General features: G+C 33.0%; 1 protein-coding gene across 1 annotated transcript in view; it reads left to right on the top strand.

Moving 5' to 3' along the window:
• The window catches only part of LOC148951845 (uncharacterized), a 223,015-nt gene that overhangs the window by 130,308 nt on the left and 76,574 nt on the right, over positions 1-16,133 (top strand). The window contains exons 17-18 of the mRNA XM_089089083.1: positions 12,078-12,233; positions 14,106-14,257. Of these exons, the coding sequence (XP_088945209.1) occupies positions 12,078-12,233; positions 14,106-14,257 (308 nt within the window). The remainder of the gene's footprint in view (positions 1-12,077; positions 12,234-14,105; positions 14,258-16,133) is intronic.

The following is a 16,133-nucleotide window of genomic DNA, read 5'->3' as shown; positions in this document are numbered from 1 at the left end:
TTTTACTCACATATTTGCGTAATTTTGATGGTCTAAATGTACAAAGTTCAGAATACTAATTAATTTGTTTTTGAAGTTGAACCTTCTCTAGTTTTGAGTTTTTTGGCAATGCACTATGTCGCTGTTAATGCATTAAGTTATATAACAACTATGTTATTAAGTGCTAAGTAACTCGTTAAATGAAATTTTGCCTAACTAAAATTCACGAAGCGGGCTCTATCAAAGCATCTTTCTTTCACCAAGGCACTTCGTGTTGAATGAGTTGTCGTAGGAACTTCGGAAAGGTCTCATTTGATTTGAAATCAAAAAGTCTAGCTTTTTTTTAAGAAGTAAAAAATGATTGGGTGGCAACCATCTCCCCTCCCATTCTGCTTTTTACCAAAGACATCAGAGCAAAATTTTTAGAGAGCCATCTTGATCAACATAGTATAAAGGTCCAATAGCTAATGCCTTTGCGGATGACATAACCCCTACACCCCCGGGGGAAAGGCTGTAAGCGAGACATAACGCCATTAACAGGGGGTTCGGTTTAGCAGTTAATGCCACTGCTTTCTGCATTTTCACGTCAATTATCACTTTTAATTCAGCGTGTCTTTTTTTATTTAGTGTAGACTCTAATATACTACTGAACCATTGCTGTCATTGGATTTCAAAATTGAATACTTTGTCTGTTAACCTATTGTCAACTAAACTTATTTTTTTCTTTTAATGCTTATGCTCCATGGTAAGAATTGAATTCTGCGACAAGTCTACAGCTTTAATTGGCAACGAAAGTACAAGATACTTATATCATAGCTTAAGTCAGATTTAGATCCATCCATTCATTGATGGATGGATCAAGGTCGTTCACATTCACAAGGGAACGACCTTGTATTATCAAAGAAGTCAACGGTGGTGTTAAGCTATAAAGGTCACAAAAGCAACTTAAATATTACATTCTTTTTCAGTAACAAGAAAACTAAACTTAGTGAAAACGAACTTCTTTTCACAGATCAGCTAAATTTTTTATTTAGTTTAAGCTGGAATGAGCTAACCTGAAACAAATACAAACACTATTTGGGAGGGGCTAATAATAATAATATAATAATAATAACAAAATTGTAGGACTGTGATGACAAATCCAAAAGCTTTGCACAAGGAACATTAGCCTTGTGTGTGTTTTTAAAACGTTATATTCTGTGTTCGGACAGGAGACTAATCTTCTTCTTCTGTCATGAGCTAAGGACTTACCAGCAACTACTATTTACTATTATGGTGTCAATTTTGGACACCATACCGTTCCTTTTGCAAAAGCTTCGCACAAGGAACTTTAGCCTTGTGTTTTTTTTTTAATGTTTATTCTTCTTCTTCTTCTTCTATTTAACAGCAGGCGGGCTTTTCAGTAAAAATATTTAGCCCTTTTACTTTTTCATCACTCTGTGGGCTACAGAGCTACTGGCTTGATTGCCTCATATTTATTAAATATATTCAGATATCTTTCAGCAGATCTTTCGACTCTAGGAGTTCAAATATAAGATGATAGATGTCGATTTCTATGCTCTGTGTGTAGGTATAGTTGACTAGGCTCTTGGCTGATAGTGGGATTTTGTGGTGTTTGAAGTATTTTAACAGTTTACAAAGCAAGGTATGTTGTGCAGACGTCAGCATATTACATTCAAATAGGCAATGGTCAATTGTTTCATTATTCATATTACAATGCCTGCAAAGAGGGGACAGGGGAATTGAACCACTTGAATTAGAAAGCTTATATGAGAATGCAAGGAAATTTAGTCCATTTGTTCCAGAACGAATTCTATGATAAATTTTAGAAAGATACTTATTGGGAAAGGGGGAAAGGATAGGATTAATCTTATTAAAATTAATATCTGATAGCCTCCATCGGTAAATATCTCTAATTGGGATTGGTCTCCCACTTGGCTGGTCAATATTTATAGCATTTTTTTGCTATTTCATCAACCTGATGATTACCACTTATGCCAGATTGGCTAGGAATGTACTGAAAGTAAGTTTTTATGGCACTTGAAGCAAGATTATCAATAATACTAAGACAATGATAAGTGTCGATGTCCAACTTATATTGAGGAGCTGAGGCCAGCAACTCAAGGCTTGATAGAGAGTTGGAATAGATGATAATATTATTCGAATTTTCAATCAAAGGTTGGTTTTGCTTAAGGTGTTCTAATGCCATGATTATGGCATTTAACTCAGCAGACATTATAGATAAATTATTAATTAATCTCTCGCCCATTGCAATTTTCAGGTGAGGAAGGAAAACACCGCTTGCAACCTTCTCATTCATTTTTGACCCATCAACAAACATTTGGAAGTGATCATAGGAAATTGTATTAAGTTCTGCAAATTTTTTCTGGACAAAAGCAATGGGGGTTAAATCTTTATTCCATTTTGAAAATTCAGTATTTATTATGGGAAATGATCAATTCCAAGGAGGGGATTAGGGGAAAGTAGGTGCAATAGACTTTGCTGGTACAGGGAACTTCTTTTGAGTTTTGGCATACTCATTTGCAATACCTCTAAACATGGCTGGATTTCTTAACCAATTATGTAATGTGTATGAGCTATTTGATTCAATTTTTGGAAGATGTTTTGTCAAGAGAAAGATACGTCTCTCCCTTATTGTTGTTAATACACTCTCCATAATCAGAAAATTGGTGCTTGTGGGTTTCCTAATACCAAATATGAGACGTATTATATCATTTTGTGTTGTTTCAATTTTTTGCATCTGGGTCTTTGCACATGCACCATAGACGATGAGCCCATAGTCAATATGGGGTCTTATATATGATTTATAAAACTGGAGTAAGGTTTTCTCCTTACATCCCCAGGGTGTGGAAAGAAGTCTTTTTAGTATATTTGTTTTTTTATAGCATTTTTTTATTGTGTTTGAAATGTGGAGGTGGAAATTAAGTTTTTGGTCAAGCATGAGACCTAGGTAATAAATATAATTATCTTCTGGACTAGTTGTTTTATTTAGAGTTAGTTTTGCATTAACATGGTTTTGCTTCCGGTGAAATTGGATCATTTTTGACTTGGTGGGTGCAATGGGTAAATCTGAATGTTGAGAGAATTTTTCAAACTGGAAAAGTGACTTTTACACATTTGACTGTGCTATCTGAAAGTTGTTGCCAGATGACCATAGCACCAGATCATCAGCATATTGTAGATTTGTGTGGGGTAGGTTCATGTCCCAGAGATATAGGGCAAATAGGAGGCAACTGAGGACTGCTCCCTGAAGTAGGCCTTTGGTTGTTGTCTTTTGGGGTGAAGAGGCTGAACCAACACAAACAATGAAACTTCGCACTTGTATGAAGGATTTTATAAAGGATACTAGCTTGGGGGGTAGTCCAAGGTTTGCAAGTTTGTTTAAAAGGATTTGGTGGTTCACATTGTCATATGCCCCTTCAAAATCTGAGAAGCTGCAACTAGGACATTATTTTTTTAGAATGATTCATTTATTGCATTTGTTAGCAAAATGAAAGCATCTGTTGAGGAGTGGTGTTTCCTGAATCCAGTTTGAGTGTGAGGGATCATATTGTTTTTTTCAACAAACCAGAGGAGTCTGTGATAGATAATTTTCTCCATTATTTTCCCCATCACAGGAGTAATCATTATGGGCCTATAGGACTCAGGGTTCTCTTTGGGTTTATTTTTCTTTAGGATTGGTAGGAGGGACGAAAACTTCCATATATTGGTGAACATAGAAGCTGCCCAAGCGTGATTATAGCAATTTAGCAGTTCTTGTTTGTATGAAGGGGTGATAGTCTATATCCAAGTAGGGTGTATATTGTCATAGCTGCCGCTAGTTTTGGTCCTAATATGATGTATTGCATTATTCATATCCTGGATTGAAAATGGACTGCTTATGTACTCGGATCCTGGATATGGCTGGTAACTTGGGTTGATAGGAATTGGGGACAGTTTGCTTTGATTATTTGATGTTAGCTTATTAACAAAAAGAGTTGCAAAGAGCTTATATTTTTCATTATCATTGTGATAATGGATATTATTATGTATAAGCTCATACCGGAGTGGGTTGGGGGAAATCTTTTTCCCACAGATGTGGCTTATGACTTTATGTATGATTGGCTCATGTGTCTCTCTGGAGAGATTATTTGCAAAATTATTCCAGTATTTATATTTAGCATCTATTATAGTCCTTTTTAGATGAGATTCTGCTTGTAATTTTTTTAAATATGTAGTAGGTGATGGTTTTTTTTATGAATGCTCTCCTAGCTGCCTTTTTTATTCTCCATTTATTTTGGCACTCATTTGTCCACCATGCTTTGGGACTGTGTTTAGGGAAGGTTTTTTTGGGTGTTGTCCTGGGGATAGCATGATTAGCATGATTAGCAGATATTATTTTTTGAGAAAGATTCATTTATTGCATTTGTTAGCAAAATGAAAGCATCTGTTTAGGAGTGGTATTTCCTGAATCCAGTTTGAGTGTGTGGGATAATATTATTTTTTTCAACAAACCAGAGGAGTCTGTGATAAATCATTTTCTCCATTATTTTCCCCATCACAGGTGTAATCATTATGGGCCTATAAGACTCAGGGTTATCTTTTGGTTTATTTTTCTTTAGGATTGGTAGGAGGGACGAAAATTTCCATATATTAGGGAACCTAGAAGATGCCCAAGCGTGATTATAACAATTTAGCAGTTCTTGTTTGTATGAAGGTGTGAGATTCTTTATCCATGTAGGGTGTGTATTGTCATAGCTGCTGCTAGTTTTGGTCCTAATCTGATATATTGCAATATTCAATTCCTGGATTGAAAATGGATTGGTTATGTACTCGGATCCTGGGCGTGGTTGGTAACTTGGGTTCATGGGAATTGTGGACAGTTTGCTTTGATTATTTGATGTTAGCTTATTAACAAAAAGAGCTGCAAATAGGTTAGCTTTTCCATTATCATTGTCATAATGGGTATTATTATGTATAAGCTCATACAGGAGTGGTTTGGGGGAAGTCTTTTTCCCACAGATATGGCTTGTGACTTTATGTATAATTGGCTCATGCGTTTCTCTGGAGAGATTATTTGCAAAATTATTCCAGTATTTATATTTAGCATCTATTATGGTCCTTTTTAGATTAGATTCTGCTTGTAATTTTTTAAAATATGTAGTAGGTGATGGTTGTCTTATGAATTCTGTCCTAGCTGCCTTTTTTATCCTCCATTTATTTAGGCACTCATTTGTCCACCAAGCTTTAGGAATCTGTTTAGGGAATGTTTTCTTAGGTGTTGTCCTGGGGATAGCATGATAAGCTGTATTTATTAGTAAAGATGTCAAGGCTTCAGCATGTGTGTCAACTGTTGTGTTAGAAATGCATGAACTTTGGGTGAAACTTGTAATTTCATCATTTAGCTTATTTTGGAACATAGACCAATCTGCTTTAGTGTTGATATATTTGGATGTATGAGATAAAGTTTCAGCAGGTTCATTTAGAGAGCAAACTATAGCAAAGTGGTCAGTACATAGACTATCAATTTTATTTATGTAAATTTTGTTCAAAAAATTTAATGACACAATTTGTAGGTCAAATGTGGAGAATCTGCCACTTTTGGGGTTGAAAAATGTGTTCAGGTTTGGAGGGGTAGCAACAGCTAATTCATTATTATTTGAAGTCATATGCTCAATGAATTTACCAGCTTTATTTGCTGGTTTATTCCCCCACAAAAGGCTGTGGTCATTGAAATCACCACAAATAATAATATTTTTTAACATATTAGAATTATTTATATAATTAAAGAAATCCTTGGCGTCTGTAGTTTGGCCATTAGGGTTATAAAAGCTTATTATGTAGGTTTTTAAATTATTCAGCAAAACACTGATACCAATAACATCAACATCATTTGCAAAATCTGGAAAATTGATGCTACAAAATTTTATATTATTATTAAATAATAAAGCTACCCCACCTCCTTGTCTCTCTGAAGATCTATCCTTTCTCAGGATGGAATATCCTGGACACTTAATTTATTGATTTTGGGTTAAATGAGTTTCCTGGAGGCAAGCAATATTAATGTCATTATTATTCATAAATGATATTAGTTCATTTAGCTTATTTTCTGAGAGTGATCTTACATTCCAGTTGAGTATTGATATATGTTGTGTTGTTGATTTATTCTTCATATGACTGTGTATCAATGTTCAGCTTTGTTAAAAGTAAAGCAAGATCTTTTTTTGCTTGAATGAGCTTATCATCTGGGATGTAGATTTTTGCCAATTCTGCAATAATTTTTGTTTTCTGTAGTTGATGTATGTTCATGGCCTGAACTGCATTACAGTTTAGAATGAATAAGCATATATTTGGGGATTGCATTTTTGGTTGTGCGTCCTGTTTGTTGGGTAAGGGATTGATTCCTGGTAGTATTTCTGGTTTGTTTCTTCTGAGGAGGGGGGGGCCAAGCTGACCTCATCTCACGGTACAAGGAGGCTTGTTGGCTTGGTGATTCCTTCTGATAGAGAATTGAGATAGAGGGCTTAAAAGATTGTGTGTTATAAAGGAGGCTTGATGCATTCGGGGCATTTGACTTGGGGGTTTTGGTTGGTTTCATTACAGGCTTTATTTGGTATTGTTGGGCAGCATTTGCTTCCATTGCTGCAAAGGGGTATGGGATGGCCTTCTCTGTTGATATTTGGAGTGTTAGAGCTCTTTTCTTGTATGCAGGGCATAATGATTTATTTGTAGATTCATGTGGGCCTTTGCAATTGATGCATGTAGGCTGAGTGTTGTCGCAAGTTGTCAGCTCTTTAGGATGGAAAGATTTATAATTACTACACTCTTGGAGAATTTCATTACATTTGTTTGTCGTGTGTCCCAGTTTGAAACACTTCTGACACTGAATAGGCTTAGGTTTGTATTCCTTGTGTGGTTTGATTTGCCCAAATAGGAATAATTTTTCTGGGATATCAATTTTATCCTTCAGTGTGAATAAGAAGGATCTACTAGTTTATAGGCCATTAGAGTTAGGTTTTCCATGTTGGGTAACATCCTCAACTGGGATTATGTTTCCAGCCCTATCTGAGAGGCCTTCTTTTAACTCCTGAGTAGATATCTCTGGGGGAACATTATAAACTACAATTTTTGTTGGTGATTGTTTTGGATTCCAATTAGATGCAATAATTGGGGTATTCAGAAGGGATTTCAGGTTAATTATTGTATCTGCTGATTTCTGATCTTCTACAGCTATTAGTAGAGATCCATCACGGTTAATATTAAGAGAGAACATTGATTTTAGCAATTTAAAAATTGCAACTCTTATTGCAGTGATCATTTTTATTTCAAAGGGGGTAGTGGGAGTAATTTTAAGGTAAATTCCTAAGTTTTTGGAGGGGGGATCCTGGGCAGGGAGAGGGAAAATGCTTTTAATTGGAGAGATTTTTTTCCTTTTTTTAGAGCTCTAGAAGGGACCTCTTGAAGCCCATTATCATCATTTATGTTTGCATTAGGATCTACATTTACCATTGTCCTATTCTCCGAATTGGAGCTATCATTAGAACTTTCAGATAAGGTGCTTGACCAGCCAGGATGGATATCTTGCACTATGGAATTTGATTTGGGATCTGGGGGGAATTTTTTTTTTGAGGACTTCTAAACATTGCCTATTGGAAAAAGCTTTAAACACAATTATAAAACTAAAACAAGAAGGGAAAATAGATGATATCAAACCGTCTGCACTATACTATGGGGAGGATAAACACCACAGTATAGCCCTGAAGATGACTTGAACAGGATAGATTTGGTACAACTGCTGATTAGAAGCGATAATAATCACAAGAAAATATGTTTTGATTTTCTTATAAGGTTGTTGTTGTTGTGTGCAAAAGCTTTGCACAAGGAACGTTAGCCTTGTGTGTTTTTTTTTAACTTTTATGCTTTGTTCGAACAGGAGACTAATCTTCTTTTTCTGTCAGGAGCTTATGGCTTACGATTAACTACTATTTAAATAATGACAATGAATCCTGGTTGAACTTCCCTGAAGTAATGATGCTAGGTTTGTTTTGCAAAGATTTTAGTTTTAAAGCTTGTATTCTAATATGAATTGTTTTATTTTCTTTTTTTATTTGTTTTGCTGAGGACGGCCCTTGGATATAGATTCGAAATATTCATTTGAAGCTTCATTCCACTGTCTTATAAAAGAAATTCCCTATTATTCTACTTGTTTATAACTACTATTTTTATTTCATTTTTATTTCATTCTGTTTATTTCATTTTATTTATTATAGTTTAAATTTTTGTTTTGTTACAGCTCTAGATGTGCTGTTGAAAATAAAATGACATTGGTAGCTAATAAACTTTTGAATTGCCCTTCTTCCTTTTCTATGGAAGTTGTTCAGTGTTTCAAGCAACCCAAGATTGGTTCTAGCTGATTTTGTTGTCATGGTGTCCATTTTTGCTCTTGTAAAACGACATTTGGAGGTTTTCAATAAAAATCCCTTTTCAAGTGGTTTTTATTGTTATTAGATTGTAAAGTTTTGATAACAGCTGATTAAATCTTTGCAAGTTCCCTTGAACTGAAAGCACTAACATGAAAAAAAATAAAAAAAAAATACAAACCTGTTTTCTTATTGGTTGTCAAGGCTGTAATAAGCAAATGAACATTGCTTCGCAACGTAGACAAATAATTCAACTTCAGAGACATCGGTTTTCTTGATTTTGAATTCATTTTAAGAGGAAAAGGGATTGGTAAACTAATTATGTCAACCTTAAATAAAGTTGATTGAAAAACTGTATAGCTAATTTGGAGCACTAACCTTGGAAATTGAATAAATTCAAGATCTTTTTTCACCTTGGCTGTAATAATTGTGACAACCTGCTAACCCTCGTTGTGCCATAAAGGCGTTTTTTAAAATTACGTTTTCCATTACCTGGTCATTTCAATCCAACGTCTTTTTTTCATCTCGGTTGTAGAGATTGTGACAACCTGCTATCCCTTTCTGTGTCATAAAGGGATTTTTTTTTTAAAGTGATGTATTTTATTTTGTATTAATAATCATTTGAGTCCAAGGTCTTTTTCAACCTTAGTTCGAGTGATTATGACAACCTACTAACCCTTGTTTTGTTATAAAGGGATAGGTTGTCACAATCTCTACAACCATGATGAAAAAAAAGACTTTGGGTTAAAATGATCATTAAATGAAAAACGTTGCTTCTACAGATCCCTTTATAACACAACAAGGGTTAATAGGTTGTCATAATTGCTCTAAATAAGATTGAAAAATACCGTGGATTTAAATGATTATCAATACAAAATAAAATACTTCAATTAAAAAAAAAAAAAAAACACAACAATAATTAGTAGGTTATCACAATATCTACAACCGAGTGGAAAAAATGACGTTGGATTAAAATGATCTGTTAGTGGAAAACGTCACCTTAAAAAATACCTTTATGACACAACAATAAAGGGATCTTTAAAAGTAACGTTTTCTATTTAATGATCATTTTAGTCCAACGTCTTTTTTTTTTCATTTTGGTGTTAGAGACTGTGATAACCTACCAGTTCTTGTTGTATTATAAGGGTATTTTTTAAAGTGACGTTTTCCATTAAAAGATCATTTTAATCCAGCGTTTTTTTTTTATCTTAATTGTAAACATTGTGACAACCTACTAACCCTTATTGTGTCAAAAAGAAAAGAGAAAAAAACATATATGCAGAACATTGTGGCTGCAGTCACTTTTCGTGATTTTCAAGCCAATATATTTGCCTTGTTGTTCAAACCAATTGACGGTAAATTTCCTTTATAGGGGTTTTGGATAAGGTGGTTCTAATAGTTTACTTCTTGTTTTGATCTGATTCTATTTTTAGGAGTTATGGGTTATTATAGTTTTTAGTACTGGACGTGACCGTTTCTTACGAGGTTGCTAGCTACCGCTGCTACCTGGATTATGTAATCATTGGCTATAGTTTGTTCTATAATATATAAAATTTTACGTATGTTCGGTTCTATATGTAAATATACCAGTGTCCAGTTCTATATGTAAACTTCTCTAAAGACATGTGTTGCATCATCATGATTATAATTATTTATTCTAGTATTTCACTTTCTATGGGCTAAAATTTGTTCTTACAATAACATCGAAAAAAAAATGTTTCTCGTTGAGTTTACATATAGAACTAAACTCTGGTACATTAACTTATAGTGATAAAAGGCTTGTTTGTACTTTAAGTCAAAATAATTCAATTGAAAAGTGTCAAAGATTGCTATTGCAATCACTTTATCAAAAGAATATACACTGTTTTGTAGGAAATCAAACTATTGGATACCCTTCATAATATGGCGGATGAAAGTGTGCCTCTTGATTAGAGGATTATGGGTTTAATCCCACCTGTGGCAAGAGATAATATCGATTGGAATGGTAGACTTCAACATAAGTTGCCCAAAGAATAGCTACTAACAGCGCAAAAACGGTAGTTATTAAAATAAATTTGTCACTGATTCTTCTGGATTCGATGTCTTGATAGATGTTTTTCATTTTTGACCAGATTCTTTTGTACCAAACAAGACATCTTGGTCTATGCTGCGCTTGAACGTCGAAGTCTCCATTGGATTGATTATCCCCTGGAGGAGGTCCATTTTGACCAAATTTTGTCATCTCGATACTTGTCATTTTGTGATACTTTATGAAAAAAAGTCGAAGCTTTGAAATAACGATTTTGATAGAAACAGATACGAAAAGGAATTCTGATACTTTTTTTCCATTATGATTACTGCAGGCACTAAAACTTGTATTCCTAAGAAACGAAGGAAAATTGCACTTTTTAGTATTTTGAGTTTTTGGAAAGAAAAACCTTGTACACAATCCCAGTGTAATATGCTTATAACATTTTAAATTGTGTTTAAACCTTACTGTCATACATCCTTCGACTTACCATTCCTAAGGCTTTTACAGAAGCGAAAGTATTTGTATATCCTATCTTTGTAAAAGAACAATATTTGTATATGTATTTCTGTATTTTTTTTTCTCAAAAGAGCTCCATATTCGGGAAAATTGGTATTTTAGGATATTCTCGCATAAAAAAAAACAAACGCTCTAGATAGACCAGAAGTCGGAGTTAAATTCGTTAAGATCCTTATTTTTGGTTTTTTGCAAATGACGTCATAAGCTATGTTAGTACATCATATAAAGCATTTCTTATGACACCATATATGGCATCATATAAGCATTTTCTTATATGATGTCATGCATAGCATGACGTGACCCCCTTGTATTTAGGAAAGCAATTAAGCATTCTCAATCGTTTCTGTATTTTATTTCCATCGAAAAGTGCCTTTTTTCGTTATTGTCATTGAAAAAATCGACAAAACAACGAAATTGTCCCCCTCTTAGATTTGAAAAATACATTTTGCCTCCCTATCCCCCACATTGTCGTGAATTGATACCACTCCCTCCCTCCTCGTATTTGGGAAAGTAATTAAGTGCTCTTCGTCGTTTCTTTATTAAAAATTGTAAGTTGAGACCATTTCATAATTTCAATATTTATAAGCCAATAGACACGCCCTAGAAAAATTCTAAGCTGCTTTATCATTTATCACAAGCTCGGTAATCCATTCTCAAAGAGAACTGAATAAACTATCTAATTCCTAGAATAATCTGGAAAATAAATTTTTACCGATATTCCTCTTAACTAGGCCCCCTCGACCAATTTGAACCAATTACTTTAGTACTTTTTTTATTATTGCCATAAGTTGGTTGTAACTTTGGAAAGGGGGCTATAAAGAATTTGATCATGGGCGGTGCCAATAGTTAAATAGGAATCTAGGAAAAGACTATGATTTTCATCCCAACAGAAGGGAAAAAGTAGAAAAACAGAAGATATTTTATTTCTTTCACGTATCTTGTGCATTTATTTTAATTCAAATCCTATTTTTACCTCTTTTACTTCAAATCATTTATTTTTATCTCTCGAACTCTTTTCATTTTGTTTCCTCCTCAACAGGATTATCCTCGCAAACCCTTTATTTTTCTTCTTGTCAAGGGATTAAAAAGAAAGTACAAAAACAAGTTCTTATATAATGTTCCCCCTCCTAATACTTACCCTCTGTTTTTAGCTACCTCAAATGTTGGACTCCCTGTCCTATTCGCCGTGCATCAATGTTCCCGATTGGTTTGTTTCAAATGGCGGCAAGATAATCATAAGTCAAAGTCCAGAAGGAATCTCTTCAATTAGTTTTTCACCTAAATTCCTGACAGACCATGGAATGCAGGTAGTTATTTTCGCAAATATGTTTTAGATAAATTTTTTATAAAATAATTGTCGCGCTATTTGATGGTTTTGCTTGAATAAGGAAAATACGCATGAAAAATGTATTAATAAATAAAATCAGAACAATATTCTGTAATACACGCATAAGATCACAATTCGTCGATAATACTCATGATGCATCGAAAGATAAATAACTAAATTTATTTTTAATACTCACGATGCATCACAAGATAAATAGCTAACGTTATTATTAATACTCAAGATGCATCACAATAATAATACTCACGATGTATCACAAGATAAATAACTAAATTTATTTTTAATACTCACGATGCATCATAATAACAATACTCACGATACATCACAAGATAAATAACTAAATTTATTATTAATACTCACGATGCATCACAATAATAATACTCTCGATGCATCACAAGATAAATAACTAATTTTATTATTAATAATCACGATGCATCAAAATAATAATACTCACGATGCATCACAATAAAAATACTCACGATTCATCACAAGATAAATAACTAAATTTATTATTAATAGTTACGATGCATCACAATAATAATACTCACGATGCATCACAAGATAAATAATTAAATTTATTATTAATAATCACGATGCATCACAATAATAATACTCACGATGCATCACAAGATACATAACTAACTTTATTATTAATACTCACGATGCATCACAATAATAATACTCACGATGCATCACAAGATACATAACTAACTTTATTATTAATACTCACGATGCATCACAATAATAATACTCTCGATGCATCACAAGATAAATAACTAAATTTATTATTAATACTCACGATGCATCACAATAATAATACTCACGATGCATCACAATAAAAATACTCACGATTCATCACAAGATAAATAACTAAATTTATTATTAATAGTCACGATGCATCACAATAATAATACTCACGATGCATCACAATAATAATACTCACGATTCATCACAAGATACATAACTAATTTTATTATTAATACTCACGATGCATCACAATAATAATACTCACGATGCATCACAATAATAATACTCACGATGCATCACAAGATAAATAACTAAATTTATTATTAATACTCACGATGCATCACAATAATAATACTAACGATGCATTACAAGATAAATAACTAACTTTATTATTAATACTCACGATGCATCACAATAATAATACTCACGATGCATCACAAGATAAATAACTAAATTTATTTTTAATAATCACGATGCATCACAATAATAATACTCACGATGCATCACAAGATACATAACTAACTTTTTTATTAATACTCACGATGCATCACAATAATAATACTCACGATGCATCACAAGATACATAACTAAATTTATTATTAATACTCACGATGCATCACAATAATAATACTCACGATACAACACAAGATAAATAACTAAATTTATTATTAATACTCACGATGCATCACAATAATAACACTCACGATGCATCACAAGTTAAATAACTAACTTTATTATTAATACTCACGATGCATCACAATAATAATACTCACGATGCATCACAATAATAATGTATAGAAATATCTACTAAGATTAAGTCCAAATATTTTTATATCTGGAATTTTTTATGAATTTCTATCACTGTTTGTGAAACACTGTCTATTAAAAGGATTTTACAAGCAAATAATAGTTTTTTGGCAGTTATCTTGTTAGAAAAAAAAACAAATATGGTTTCAAAAAGTTTCCCAAATGGCCTGATGAATTGCCTCCTAATGACGGCCTGAAAAGAAAAAAAAAAAATCTGGGAAAACTGATCGCGTGGCAAAAATATGAGATTGTGTGTAATTCGAATTTTTTTCACTTTCAGCTACTCTATGGTTCGTTACGAAATAGTTCTTGCTGGGTAGAAAAGAATGCAATGGCCATTGCTTGGCTTGGTCCTTGTGCTTATAGAACTAGCAAACTTCAATTAGAGAAATATGGTGTATGGCCGTCGCCTGTTTGTGATCTCATTTACAGGTGAGCTGCTAATTTGTTTAAGTGTTGTCTACCATATATAGATGATAGTGTTGGTGAGAAGTACCCAGTTACTAATCCGAAAACTATATGCTATGCCTATAGTGTATCCAGGATTATTGTTTTGGGGTTGGGTACACAAAAAAACTTTAAAAGTCGCATCAAAAATTTGTTTATATGCATAATTGTTTTTTATGAATTGGACGTTTTTTTTGGAGGGGGGGGGGGAATCCGTACCCCCCTCCCTGGACACGGCCTTGTGTAATGCTGTAGATACTGCGTGAATGACAGAATGTTTCCTGGGAAATCGAATAAGAGATTAGTCGGTTGGTTTTGGGAAATATAGAAATATATATATATATATATATATATATATATATATATATATATATATATATATATATATATATATATATATATATATATATATATATCTATATATCTATATATCTATATATATATATATATATATATATATATATATATATATATATATATATATATATATATATATATATATATATATATATATATATATATATATATATATATATATATATATATATGCAATTATATATATAATAATTGCTTATATATATAAGCAATTAATTGGTGAAATAATTGATTATTTCACAATACAGTACACACAGTACAGCCAAACATAGTAAACCAAAACATCGCAGTTAGTAAATACAAGCCATCATAAACTCAAAAGTAAAAAGATTTCAAATATAATGGGTTGTTTCAAGGGATAATCATCAATCCGGCTCATCAGAGAAATATACGTACGCTAGTCTTGATGGGTTTTGGCACTTTAAATTCTGGATCCAGGTATAGTAGCGTGCTCTTGAAAGGTGAAGAATTGGATGCATATATTAGCGAGCACATGGTATTTTGTCTCACGGCACGAGGATTGACTCGGAACTCTCAAGAAAGGTTTTCTTTTTTTGCTTGTGAGGGAGGGAGAGGGACCAAGATTTTAAGCAGGAGCAAACTATTTTCCCCTTGTCCTCACAAAACATCAAGCAACACGTTTTTTTTTTTTTTTTTTTTTTTTTTTTTTTTTTTTTTTTTTTTTTTTTTTTGTTGTCCGACAGGCTCTTGAGCTAGTGGATAGGTAAAATATGAGATAAAGGAGGCTTATGAGGTTAGGTTAGGTTTTTTTTTTTTTTTTCGTCTCGTTGTCCGACAGGCTCTTTGGCTAGTGGATAGGTAAAATATGAGATAAAGGAGGTTTATGAGGATAATATTATAAAAACAGAAGATTATTCAATAGAAAAAAACACGTAAAAACGAGTGAAACTTGGGACTACAAGCAAAGAAAAAAAATTGAATTAACATACAAAGATATAACCAGGATAAAAAACAGCGATTAAAGACTGAGGTAAATCTTATGTCGTATAATAGGTTCTGTACGTCGTTGGGGTCGATGCCAATTAGGATATAAAACATTTTCTAGGTCTGTTAGATAAGGGGAAATAAGGCTTTAAATGTTTTTGTGTGAATATTCATCTTTTTTCTCTTGTTTAGAGCACCAGGGACATCGAAATAAAACATGTTTTGCAGCTTGGACGTTTTCGTGGGGACATTCATTTTTTTTTCTCTCCTTTAAAGCACCGAGGACATCTAAATGAAACAGGTTTTGCAGCCTGAACCCATCTTAAGGCTGTTCATGACTGAAAGCTGTGAAATTTTTCTCTTTGTTGTTTAAAAATTATAAACGTTTTAAGGCTATATCACACTAGGTCAGTGTTGCCACGTTGAACCGTGAAATTAAATAGCCAAAACTGACTAGTTAAACTTAACTACGATTTCGTCCGTAAAATTTCAAATATTTCGAACCTGTTTACTAGCAAAAACAACTACATCTTTTGGAGCT

Source organism: Artemia sp. Qi Xiang Cuo, chromosome 5 (genome assembly GCF_049724085.1).
Source record: "Artemia sp. Qi Xiang Cuo chromosome 5, ASM4972408v1, whole genome shotgun sequence".
Lineage (NCBI taxonomy): Eukaryota > Metazoa > Arthropoda > Branchiopoda > Anostraca > Artemiidae > Artemia > Artemia sp. Qi Xiang Cuo.
This window is presented reverse-complemented; position numbering and strand designations above follow the sequence as displayed.